General features: G+C 42.3%; 1 protein-coding gene across 1 annotated transcript in view; it reads right to left on the bottom strand.

The window, feature by feature from the left end:
* IQCK (IQ motif containing K) overlaps positions 1 to 12,533 on the bottom strand; it is a 128,439-nt gene that overhangs the window by 88,492 nt on the left and 27,414 nt on the right. Inside the window, exons 3-4 of the mRNA XM_030884375.2 lie at positions 920 to 972; positions 708 to 785 (exon numbers count right to left, since the gene is read on the bottom strand). Of these exons, the coding sequence (XP_030740235.2) occupies positions 708 to 785; positions 920 to 972 (131 nt within the window). The remainder of the gene's footprint in view (positions 1 to 707; positions 786 to 919; positions 973 to 12,533) is intronic.

Consider the following 12,533-nt stretch of genomic DNA (forward strand, 5'->3'; position numbering starts at 1 on the left):
TGATACCATGAGGGTAGGGGGAAGGTGGAGAGAGATGGGGGTGAAACAAGGAACCAATCACAATGATTGACGTACAAGGTCCACCCCCACTCCCACCCCCGGCCCCCAGCCTTAGAAGGAGGAACAGAAATGTGGGTGAAGGGAGACAGTGGACGGTGTAAGATATGAAAATAAAAGTAATCTATAAATTATCAAGGGTTCATGAGGGTGGGCAGTTGGGAGAGGAAGAGGGGTAAAGAGGAGCTGATAACAAGGGCTCAAGTGAGAAAGAAAATGTTTAGAAAATAATGGTGGCAACATATGTACAAATGTGCTTGATACAACTGATATGTGGATTGTTATAAGAGCTGTACGAGCCCCCAATAAAATGATTTTTTAAAATAAAAAAACAAAACAAAAAGTGGAAAAAAATTAAAATAACATAATAAATAAGGGTGGAGGCCAGGGACACAGAAACAGAGAGAAAGGAGATAAATTACTTAGTACGAGAATGCTTATAAAAGTTTTCTTGCTGAAGTTCTTCTGGAATCATTACCACATAGAGAGAATGGCCACTGAAAAGTACCACAGAGATAAGAGACACAATTAAGACTGAGCTGGGCTCCTGGTGGATTGCATAGATTAGTTTTGTCAGATTGGAGAAAGCTATCGCTAAATTGGTCTTAAAATTAGGAATCAATTGTTTAAGGTTTGGTGCTGATACTTACTGATGTTTGAGCCAGTCAGCCACAAATGGAATAGAGTAGAATTCTGTGAACAGTTCATCCATCCTCTTTGGGTTATGACTGATGGTGGTGTTGTGTTTGATGGTCAAGAAAACAATAAGCAAATATTCAAGTTAATTGTTGCCATTGTTCTTGGAAATTAACATGACTAAACCTGTAAGGTCATTAAATATTCAAAGAAATTAACAACTTACTTGTATAACCACTCTGTCAGAAAATCACAGGCAACAAATTTTGTTCGTTTCCTCTAAAGAGAGAAAAAGAGATTTAAATTATACTTCTTTACCCACACGTCTGAGTAGGACAAGGGAAGAGAGCGTGAGTGTTTGTATTAGATGAAATACTGTAGTCTTAAATCCTCTTCAGGTTTACAAGCACATCAACAATGTAAAAGATATTACCATATAAGCATATGTTTTTAAAGCAGGCACTAAAAATGAAAAGGTACATTGTTGTTAGGTGCCATGGAGTCAGTTCTGACCTACAGCGACCCTATGCACAACAGAGCGAAACACTGCATGGTCTCGAACCATCCCTGCAATTGTTCCTATGCCTGGATGCATTGCTGCAGCCACAGTGTCAATCCATTTTGCTGAGCGCCTTTCTCTTTTTTGCTGCCCCTCCCCTTTACCAAGTGTGGTAGTTACAGAATCTCCTGTTAGCTTGAGGGTATTAAGAGTGAAGGGGTGGTGTCTACCCTGTCAATCACAGCCTGATGATGCTTCTTTGTGGGTGTGGCTTTCTCATGAGGATTCTGGGAACTTCCTCTCTTGCTCCTGGGATCGGGCCACACTCTCTCTGCTTCACCTTCCTGTTGACAAGCCACATGGAGCCAATCTGATGGCAGCCAGAGCTCTGGAGATGCAACCACCACCATTGGATCCGCAAGACTTTCCACCAACCAGCCTGTAATCTTCCTACATTTTCCATTATTGCATGTGACTCTGTGAGTCTGAAGAGTGATTCATGGACTAGTATCAGACTTATACGGCTAATATCAGACTTACGGAGTTGATCTGGACTGGGCTGGGATGTTTTCTTAATATACAATTACTATTTGATATAATTCTTATACATATATGAGTGTCTCTGGATTTGTTTCTCTAGTCAACCCAGACTAACACACTAAGCATGATGTCGTTCTCCAAGGACTGGTGTTTCCTGACAATATGTCCAAAGGATGTAAGCTGAAGTCTTGGCATCCTTGCTTTTAAGGGGTACTCTGGCTAGACTTCAAGAAGATCAGTTTGTCCTGTTAGCAGTCCAAAGTACTTTCAATATTCTTTTCCACACGATAATTCAAAGGCATTGATTCTTCTTTGGTCTTCCTTACTAACTTTCACATGCATATATGAAAATGGAAAATGCCATGGCTTGGGTCAGGCACACCTTTGTTCTCAAAGTAACATCTTTGCTTTTCAATACTCTAAAGAGGTTTGTGCAGCAGATTTATCTAATGCAATGCATCTTTTGATCTCTTGACTGCTGTTTCCATGCGCATTGATTGTGGATCAAAGCAAGACAAAATCCATGAACATCTCATCCGTTTCTCCAGTTATCATGATGTTACCTATTAGTCCAGTGGTGAGTATTTTAGTCTTCTTAACCTTGAGTTGTAATCCATATCAAAGGCTGTAATCCTTGATCTTCATCAGCAAGTGTTTCAAGGCCTCTTCATTTTCAGCAAGCAAGGTACATAATAGATGCTTATTACATGTTTTTGGAACTGATTATGATGGATTTTATTTAAATCTAGACTCAGTTTCTCTGTTCTGAGTTATTATATTTAACACTTTCCATTCAAGCCCTCAGAACACCATGCCACCTTCAAATGTGAAAACCAAAGGCATGGATATCATTGGTCCAGTCATTCTGCTAGTTTGCCCACAACTTGCAATCATCCCAGCCAAGCAACTACATTTCCCAGCTTCCTATACTTCAAAGGCAGTCACATGACATGTCCATTTCTATTTTGTGGCAGAAGTGACTCCGTTCTTCTAGGAGATAGAAATGAGTGTGTCTTAGAGATTTCTGAGAAAGTTCTGTTCACCTGATACAGGTGCTAGACAATTCCTCTACTTCTTTCCATTTGGAACACAGATATGAGACTAGAAGTGGAGCAGCATCTTTTAGCCACGAGGCCAAAAGACACATTCTGCAGATGGTGAAACAGGTGATTGCAGGGAGCCTGGGCTGGGATATCTTCTTAATATACAATTACTTTTTGATATAAAGCTTTCTTATATAGATATGAGTGTCACTGGATTTGTTTCTCTAGTCAACCCAAACTAACACACCAAGAACCAACTAGTAAGTTCCTGAAGTCATTACACCAACTTGGGCCCATCCTACCTTGGACATCTTGTTAAATAAGGGAGAAATCAACTTCGTTGGTTTATTGCCACTATTTTTGAGTCTTCATTATACGAATGAAATGCAGCCTTATATGACAGCCAATAAGCTGAGAGGGAAAATAAACAGAGGGTACTGGGGAGAAAGCATGCTGGGAATGGGAATGGGGTGGGTGCTAGGTATCCTGTCTTTAAATTCCACTTAAAGATTCTTCTTGTAACCCAAACAGAGCCAGTCAATGCCTTCTAGAGTTGTTATATAAGCAGAGAAATGGAGGGTCCTTGCTTCTCCTTTTAAGATTGAGATTGCAGGGACAATGAACCAAATCCTGGCTGCCACGTGGAGAGATGCTGTTCAGGAATGACGGCAAAGCAGAGTGCACTGTGAAGCCTCTCTTTGCCCTCATCCTGCTCTGTGTCTCGTGAAGCTAATTTTATGGCAGGCTAAGGGGTGGAATCAACTGCATGGCAGTATGTTTGGTTCTGGAATCAGTTAGACCCCTGTGGCCTCTAGCTGGGTCCAGGGAATGAGAAGCCCTAGCAAGTGGTAGAGGGAGAGAGCAAGCACATGGCATATAACCCCCTGGCTTCTTTCCTGATGGATATGGATTGGCAGGGGCTCTGTTTCTCTAACACCGGCCACTGCTCCTCTGCTACAGCTAAAGCACTCATCTGGTTGATAACGTTAACCTTCCCTTGTCCTTCGCCCAAGGAGAGGGTAGGACTTCCAGCTGTTGTAAGTCCTCAGTGCTTCATCATCCTTTGCTGGTTTCTCATAACCATGCTCTCATCTCTGTAAAAAGACCCCTTAGTAAACTCCTTTTAATCAACCCTCTGAGTGGACCTTTTGTTTCCTCCAGGAACCCTGGCCAACATGCAGAGGAAAGCAAAGCTGAGAGATGTATTGATACCTCTGATTCAGCTATGCCTCAGTCTGGCACACACTGGATTGCCTAGTTGCGGAGACAAACTCCCTTTTTTGGTTTAGCATCATAACAACAATAATAAATGTCTACCAAATTCTTCTTTTCAGTCCCATCCCAGCTAGATTCTGACTCTACTATTAGGCCTTACGCTACTAAGTCCGGTGTTTCCATTACGTTCCCTTATTCAATCCTCATGGAAACAACCTTACACAAGCTTTACCCAGATAAGAAAAGCTCAGGCTTTCAGAGGGTAGTTAGGAAATGGAAGTCAGGTTTTGAACTCAGGTCTTCATTTTCCAAGTCCTCTTTCCTACTTTGCCATCCATCTACCCTGCAAAGGGGAGATACTACAGTAATCAGTTAGTATAGAATGGTCTTCTTTTTGGTTTTAGGATACATCTCATTTCACATTTGTTTCAGTGTTATCAAGTAGCTTATTTGGATAATAATGCAGTTAACTCTGGAGTATTTTTATAGTCTTAAATATAAAATTAATTTCCAATATGGGTATTCTTGTGTTAAAATGGGTTTACTTAGACATTGCTGGAGGCTGGGAAAGAGCAGTCTTTGGGGAGAAAGCATACAAAATGACTTAGATATCTAACCAAATGTCATAAACGCTCCCAAATGCTTTGATCCATTATTCCCCTTTTAAACATTTATTGTCCAGAAATAATTGAAGATAGCAAGCAAAATGATATAAGGAGGAAAATGCTCACAGAAACATTAAATATAGGAGTAGTAGCAAACATTGAAACCTGCTCAATGACATTTTTTATTAACTGATGGGCCCACTGAGCAAAAGAATATAATGCTTCTGATATAAGGATAAGATAATGTAGCTAAATATTATGTTCACCACACAACTCTACGAAGGACAGATACATAAGGGATGCAGTATCACAAGAATTACAATGGTTGTACTAAGGGTAAAAATACATGCAATAAAAATAGTCACTAATAACACCACCACTATTCTGGCAAAGCTTTAATACCAGGGGGCAGAACTATACTTATCGTTAGAAAGAGGAACAGCAGATTTTAGCTGGAGAAATTGGAAGCAATTTTGCATATGTACCCATTAAGTGTCTTAATGCATTTCAAGCAGTGTCAAAGAATTATCAAATCCTCCTTCCTCAGTATTAATGTAATTTTGATAACCTATTTTACATATTTGACTTTAATCAATGGTAACCATAGCTGACCTACTCCAATGATTCTCATACTATATATAAAAGTAAAATCAAAATGAATTAAGAATCTACATATCCAAACTAAAGCCATAAAATGTTTAATTGTGCAAGCAGGGGCAATGCTGTTAGGCCTAACTTTCAACAACGGATTATCTAAAACAATAACAAAAGTACAATGAAGAAAAGACAAAATAAAGAAATAGGACCTCATAAAAATTTTTAAAAACCTCTGTTCATCAAAAGCAAAAGGCATTAGCAAAAAAAAAGTAAAAAGGCAAGCTAATGACTGGGAGAATATCTTTGGAAACCATCCATCTGACAAGAATCCCATTTTCCCACAATGGGAGTACCTATACCAATAGAGGAATATGGAAGAAAGGCAGGATGCAAGATCAACACACACAAGTCGGTAGGTTTGCTATACACATCAGACAGGACCATGGAAGAGGAGATCAAGTAGCCAAGAACAAACAGAAATACCTAGAAATATATTTAACAAAAAAAACAAAAACAAACTAAAGACCTATACAAGAAAAACTACAAGACGCTACTACAGGAAACCAAAAGCGACCTCCACAAATGGAAGAACATCCCATGCTCGTGGATTGAAAGGCTCAACATAGTAAAGATGTCAATCTTACCCATAGCACTTTATAAGTTTAATGCTATTCTGATTCAAATACCAACGACCTTCTTCAAAGAATTGGAAAAACCACCAATTTCATTTGGAGAGGGAAGAAGCCCAAAATTAGCAGAGAACTCCTCAGGAAGGACAAAGTCGGAGGACTCGCTTTACCTGATTTTAACACCTACTACACAGCTAGTGGTCAAATCAGCATGGTACTGGCACAATGACAGATACTCAGACCAGTGGAAAAGAACAGAAAGCCCAGAAGTTAAACCATCAGCATATAGACAACTGATCTTCAATAAGGGTCCCAAAAACATCAATTGGGAAGCAGATGCCCTTTTTAACAAGTGTTGCTGGAAACGATGGATATCCACAGGCAGAAAAATGAAACAAGATGTTTACCTCACCCCATGCACAAGAACAAACTCAAGGTGGATCACAGACCTAGAAGTAAAACCCCAAACCATCAGGACCATCAAGGAAGGAATCGGGGCAAACCTAAGAGCATTGGCCCAGTGAATTCATAGGCTCACTGCAATAGGGAAGGGTACACACACAGGTAAACTGGAAATAGACAAATGGGATTTAATAAGAATAAAACACTTGTGCGCCTTGAAGGATTTCACCAAGAGGGTGACAAGGCAACCCACAGACTGGGAGAAGATTTTTAGGAATGACACATCAGACAAAGGGCTCATTATTAAAATCTACAACACCCTCATGGTCTGCAAAAAGAGGAAACCAGTTAACTCCCTAAGGAAGTGGGCACAAGAACTGAAAAGAACTTTCACTAGGGAGGAGACCCATATGGCCAACAAGCACATGAGAAAGTGTTCCCGTTCATTAGCCATAAGATAAATGCAAATTAAAATAACCATGAGATATCACCTAACACCCCTGAGGTTAGCCCAAATCAGAAAATCAGAGAGCAAAAAGTGTCGGAGGGGCTGTGGTAAAGTAGGAACCCTCCTCCACTGCTGGTGGTGGTGTAGATTTGTACAGCCACCGTGGAAAGCAATCTGGAGATACTTTAAAAAAATGGAAATTGATCTACTTTATGACCCAGTCATCCCTCTACTGGGCATATACCCAGTGGAAGCAACAAATAAAACACGACCAGTCATCTGCACATACCGTGTTTCCCTGAAAGTAAGAGATCCCCCGAAAATAAGACCTACTTACAGTTTTGCCTCTCACTGAAATATAAGGCATCCCCTGAAAATAAGACCTCCCCAATAATAAAGCCCCCCGAAGCTACTGTAATTCTGGACTCTGGATCATAGTGGCGGGCGCCGCTGCGCAGCCGGAGCAGACAGGAAGTGCAAGTAAATGTACCATAGATTATGAGTAAATGTACCATATATTGTTGTACATGGAAATAATGGTAGTAACAAGAAATTCTTGATACTGTAGGATTCAGTTTGTCTGGTTATGGTGGTTTGTGATGACAACTACTACCGTACCGTAATAAATTTCCTTTTTTGTTGTTCAACAATAAATATGTACCGTATTCTTCTTCATGGAAAAATAAGATATCCCCTGAAAATAAGACCTAGCACATCTTTGGGAGCAAAAACTATTATAAGACACTGTCTTATTTTCCGAGAAACAGGGTACATACAACGGAGTACTATGCAGCACTGAAAAGCAGGGACGATCACATGAAACACATCGTTTCATGGGAAGAGTTGGAAGGAATCATGTTAAGTGAGGTAAGCCAAGCTCAAAAGGAAGTAAACATGAGACCCCTGAGGTAAGTACAATCAGCACAGCAGGAATAGAAGAATAGACACTTATCTCACAATACACAGGTGGAAGCAGAGGTAGTCTAGGGGAGGTCAGACCAAATCCAGGGGGGTAAGTTGTACACCTGTTAACAAGTTGAATTGGCAAGAGTAGTGTAGTTACAACAGCAACGAATAGCTGCTGAGGCTGCTTATTTACAACCTAAAACTTGATGGGATTTGGTTTCTTGGTTTGAAGGCTAAGGGTCATGGTTTCATGACACATCCAGCTAATTGGCCTAAAAACATGTTTGGTGCTTCTATTCTACTCTTAGTTTTCAATTTGTAATGCCTATGGTCTCAAGAACTTGAAAACAGTCTTCCAAGGTCCAACCATTGATTTCTAATTACCTGGAACAACAGAAAAAGAAAGAGAGCCAGGGAAAAGAAAACTATGGAATCTGTGGCTCATTGCCTCCATGACAAGTGCCTCCTCTGCCATGAGACCAGAAGAACTCGATGGTGCCAGGCTACCATTACCGAACATTTCCATGAGAGATTCTGTAGAGCTCCAATCAAAAGGGGAACATTCAGAACAGAATCTCAAAGTCCGTCTCACAGATTCCAGACTTCCTGAGACCATGAAGGTGGAATGAACCCTGAAACAATTGCCCTGAGATAATCTTTCAATCTTAAATAAAAAAGATTCCCTGAAGCCTTCTTAAAACCAAGCAACGGTTCAGCTTAACTAGTGAAAGAAGGTCTGCCTTGAGCATTATGCTTTTCTAAGAACTATTTATAAAGGACTAAATTGACAATAGCAATCTGAAAGATTAGACGGGAAGCCTGGGCAGCAATGAATTTATATTAATGAAGGAGGAACAGCTCAGAAAAGGAGGATGTACATGTATACAATGCTGTACAACGTGAAGAAACGGTTGAAATGGTGTGAGTTTAGCAGTATATAACCTCAACAAGAGAGAATTTGTGTAAGGAAAAATACAAGAAACCGGGTGTAGGGTATAAGAGAATTAACTTCACAATTGTTCAATAGATCTAAAACTGTTTGAACATTAAATTTTATTTTAAAAATCAAATCCCCTTCTGGACTACCTAATGAGCTCTCCTACGTCTGCCTTGCAACCTCGGGATCCCTTTCATAAGTCATCTTTAACCACAATAAGAAAATACTTGCCCAACAATGTAAATGTGTCACTAGCAGGGACTGCTGTATACGAATCCACACAATCGGGCGATTGTAGCAGAGCGGTGTTTCTCTCTAGTCCTACAAAAGATGTGTTGTTCCCTTGGCATTCACTGAGCTGCTTGGTGGCAAAGATTCCTTTTCCGATGGGAATGTGCCTTGACTGACTCCATTAAAGAGCCTTTAAAAATCACCACATGGTCTGCTGTATGAAGGTCATACAGCACAATTCAATCACTTTTGATGTAAAGAAATGACATGGAAGAAATTGTGCTTTCCTTCTGTTCTGGACGAGCAGGGACGTGCCGTGCATACTCAAACACGCAGAACAGTGGGGACATTGTTCAGCTGATGTTTTGTTTAAAAATTATCTGCTGGGGAGCTGAAAGAGAGCCGCGAGAGCAAATGAAAAGTTGTGGCGAGTGAAGAGATAAGAGAGGAAGTAATAGAGAAACAAATGAAAGGGGGAGACAAAGTGTGGACACCTGGGCCCCGGGACAAATACCCTGAGCTCAGGGCTGTTCAGCGTACAGATGCCCACGTTTGGGCCAGCAGAGGAAACAGGTGATCTCAAACAAAGTTACCAAGTCCTTTATTACTATTTTTAATCTAGAATTAAAAGGGGGAAAACTAAACGTCTAAGAATGAGTTGTGAGCATGTGCCCGCAACTTACTTCAAAATAATAAAAATGAATCAAATACGGCAAAGTGTTAACTATAGAATCTAGGCACTGGATAGGTGGGCATTCCCTGCTAAACTTCCCATTCTTCTATAGGTCTGAAATTGCTTCTAGAAAAATTTGGGGAGAGGAGCAAGCAACTATAGAATCTAGGCACTGGATAGGTGGGCATTCCCTGCTAAACTTCCCATTCTTCTATAGGTCTGAAATTGCTTCTAGAAAAATTTGGGGAGAGGAACAAGCAAAGAACATTATGAAAGACTCCAGCCTCAAAGAGGGGTTCAATGCAAATGTGTCGATTTTCAGGTCAGGAGCAGGCTCGGGCACTGAAGACCAGGAAGGGAAACCCTGAACATTGGAAAGTAACTGTTTCTCTGTGTGAACGCAGACAATGCCACCCAGGTAGACAAGGCATGGGAAGCAAACGCTGTGCTCTTTAGGGGGCTGGAGTGCCTCTCAGAGGCACCGAGGCTGTCAGGGGAGATGCTTTGGGTTTGCAAACCATAGAAATCCACTCAGGTTACCCTGGTTATTAGGGGTGTGCAGGTCAGGCTAAAGACAGTGATGGGTCAGTAGAATCCCTGCCTTCCTTGTGGGAGACCTGGTTTCAATTCCTGATCGATGTACCTCAAGCACAGCCAGGACTTGTCAGTAGTGGAGGTGTGAATGGTGCTGTGATACGCAACAGACTCTTCTAAACCAAGAAGGACTGGGAAGAAAGGGCTGATGATCGCCCTCCAAATCCGGGCCACAGTGGCCTGATCACCATAAGTCAGGGGCTGATGCACCTGCAGCCACCCAACAACCTAAGCTGGGTTAGGCTGGACTCTGCTGCAATAACAATGACCCCCAAACCTCAGTAGTTTAATGTTGACAGTGGCTCTTTTTTTTTTTTTGGCTCCTGTGACATGAATATCCCCAGCAACCGAGGCTCTGCTGCATGTGGCTTTTGCTCTGGGACTCAGCCTGACAGAAGGCCTCTACCTGCAGTATGACCGAGGGAAGGGAAGATGGTGGGCCAGACTTTAGACCCTTCCAGCTTGTGTTTGGAAATGACACACATCGTGTCCATTCTCTCCATTTACCACACCAGGCACAGCATCAGGCACCCCTTAAGGAAAAACCTGAAAGACAGTTAGCCATATTACCTTCTACCACGTAGCTTACTGTAAGAACAGATGCAGACAAGAATCCTTTCCACCAGTGGGGGAGGCACGTCTCAGGAAGAGCTGGACAAGGGTTGCCAGCACTTAGGACCCAGAAGAGGCCCCAGGCCCCCGCCAGCCTCTGGTGGTCCAGTAGCTATTCTAATTCTGCTTCTTTGTGGAACTCAGCTTTCTTTCTCGGGCTTCTTTGCCTACTAGCTGTTTCTTTGTCTGCCGTTCGTTCTGCCCTTGTGATTCTTGCTCCTCCTCTCCTTCGAGGCTTCTACTAGCTCATTGCTTTTAAACCTTTCTCCTGACCTCCACAATTCTCTCCCCTTAAGCCCACCTATTCTTTCTGTATGTCCCACAACTCCTCAAAAAGGAGAATGGGCCGGGGCCGGTTATATATGGTGACCCTGCTGGGCAGAGCAATTGTACCTGGCCATTTCGTAGCCACTTTCCATCCTAAGGTGGCTGCCGGGAGGACCTGGCACGTCTTCCTGGTTGAATCACCTGTGGCCAAAGTGATGCAGGAAAGTACAGGGCATGACGGGTGCTGCGGAGCTAAGGGGTATGGTCATGGCAGGCACTTCAAACACCACAGACTTCTCTCCATCAGAAACTCGAGACTACGCCGACATGGCAAAACTGACGGAGAACTAGGACACTAAAATGACCAAACATATGGACTAGAACCAGATACCAAACGATTTCGCACACCGAATTTCAAAATTCCACCTTTTTAATGTTAGAAATTAGAAAAATCATAATTCTCAATCAAATCATAAGTAACATCCCCCCAACCAAGGAAAAATAATAATTCTCCAAAGGAGTTCACAATATATGCTAAGAACACAAAACATGGCCTGAGATTTCGATATTCAGGGTACAGACAGATGCATTCATTTCTAAAAACATTCTTGATTAAAAGGAGTAATGTTAATCTGTTTTTCCCAACTCCATACAATATCACTTTCAGACAAAATCCACTGGCGTCTCTAATTTTCTAAGACTGCCCGTGGCCCTTGCTCATTTAAAACGATATTGAGGCATTTGACTTGAAAAACAACTCCTCTAATAACTGACTAGAGAACTGTAAAAAATCAGGGGGAGAGGGCTTATTTGCTGAATTATTCATAGTTGTGAATTTTCATGTCATGAGATCATCAACGACCTTGTCAGGAGTTAGCACTCTTATCCTGATAGCAACGATTGTTTACAATAGTCCTCATTGTGATGGAATTCGATGAGTAACTAAAAGTCAAGAGAGAGACTTTGGGGAAAGATGGGGAAAGGCTTGCTTCCTGGATCCAGATGCCGCGCTGCATGCTGAGATGAGATTTCTTTTCAGCAATCATTCAACTCATACATAAAATTCCTGATTGTTGCCCCCTACATTCGGGAAGGTACACTGATCCAATCTGATCCTGTTAGGGGTCAAGCCCTGTGCTAAACTCTCAAGATAAAGGCACGATGAAGGGCGTGGCTGGACTGTGGCTCATATTCCAATGTCCAGCCACCACGCCTCCTCCCCAGCTACTGTCACGGTTGGAGAGGCAAGACCCCATCTCCAGCTGCAGGGGTGAGCCCTGATAAAGCACCTGGGATAACCTTACCTCCCTGACACCTCTACCTACGCCAATCTGGTCTTTATCAGCACTGGCCACAGGGTGTGACTGAACTGGAAATGGCTATGAGGGGATGTGCCAGAGGCTCTGGGGAATAACCGTGCCTGCTCCTCTGAAGGAGCTTGTCTGCCCTCTCTTACTGGTTGATAGAAAGGGTGGCTGCAATGCACAGAGTGGGCCATATGGCTGGTCCCACTAGGAGACACAATATCCCTCGCTGACCCATGGCCCTACGGGGACAACAATGGAGACTCAGTGTCGGGATGGACCCGGTCTGACCCCACCAAACGGAGGCAAAACACTAAAGGCGTGCCGCAGAGCAGCTC

Source organism: Echinops telfairi, unplaced genomic scaffold, assembly GCF_000313985.2.
Source record: "Echinops telfairi isolate 266 unplaced genomic scaffold, ASM31398v2 ScPeMD7_5;HRSCAF=22, whole genome shotgun sequence".
In the NCBI taxonomy this organism is placed as follows: Eukaryota; Metazoa; Chordata; class Mammalia; order Afrosoricida; family Tenrecidae; genus Echinops; species Echinops telfairi.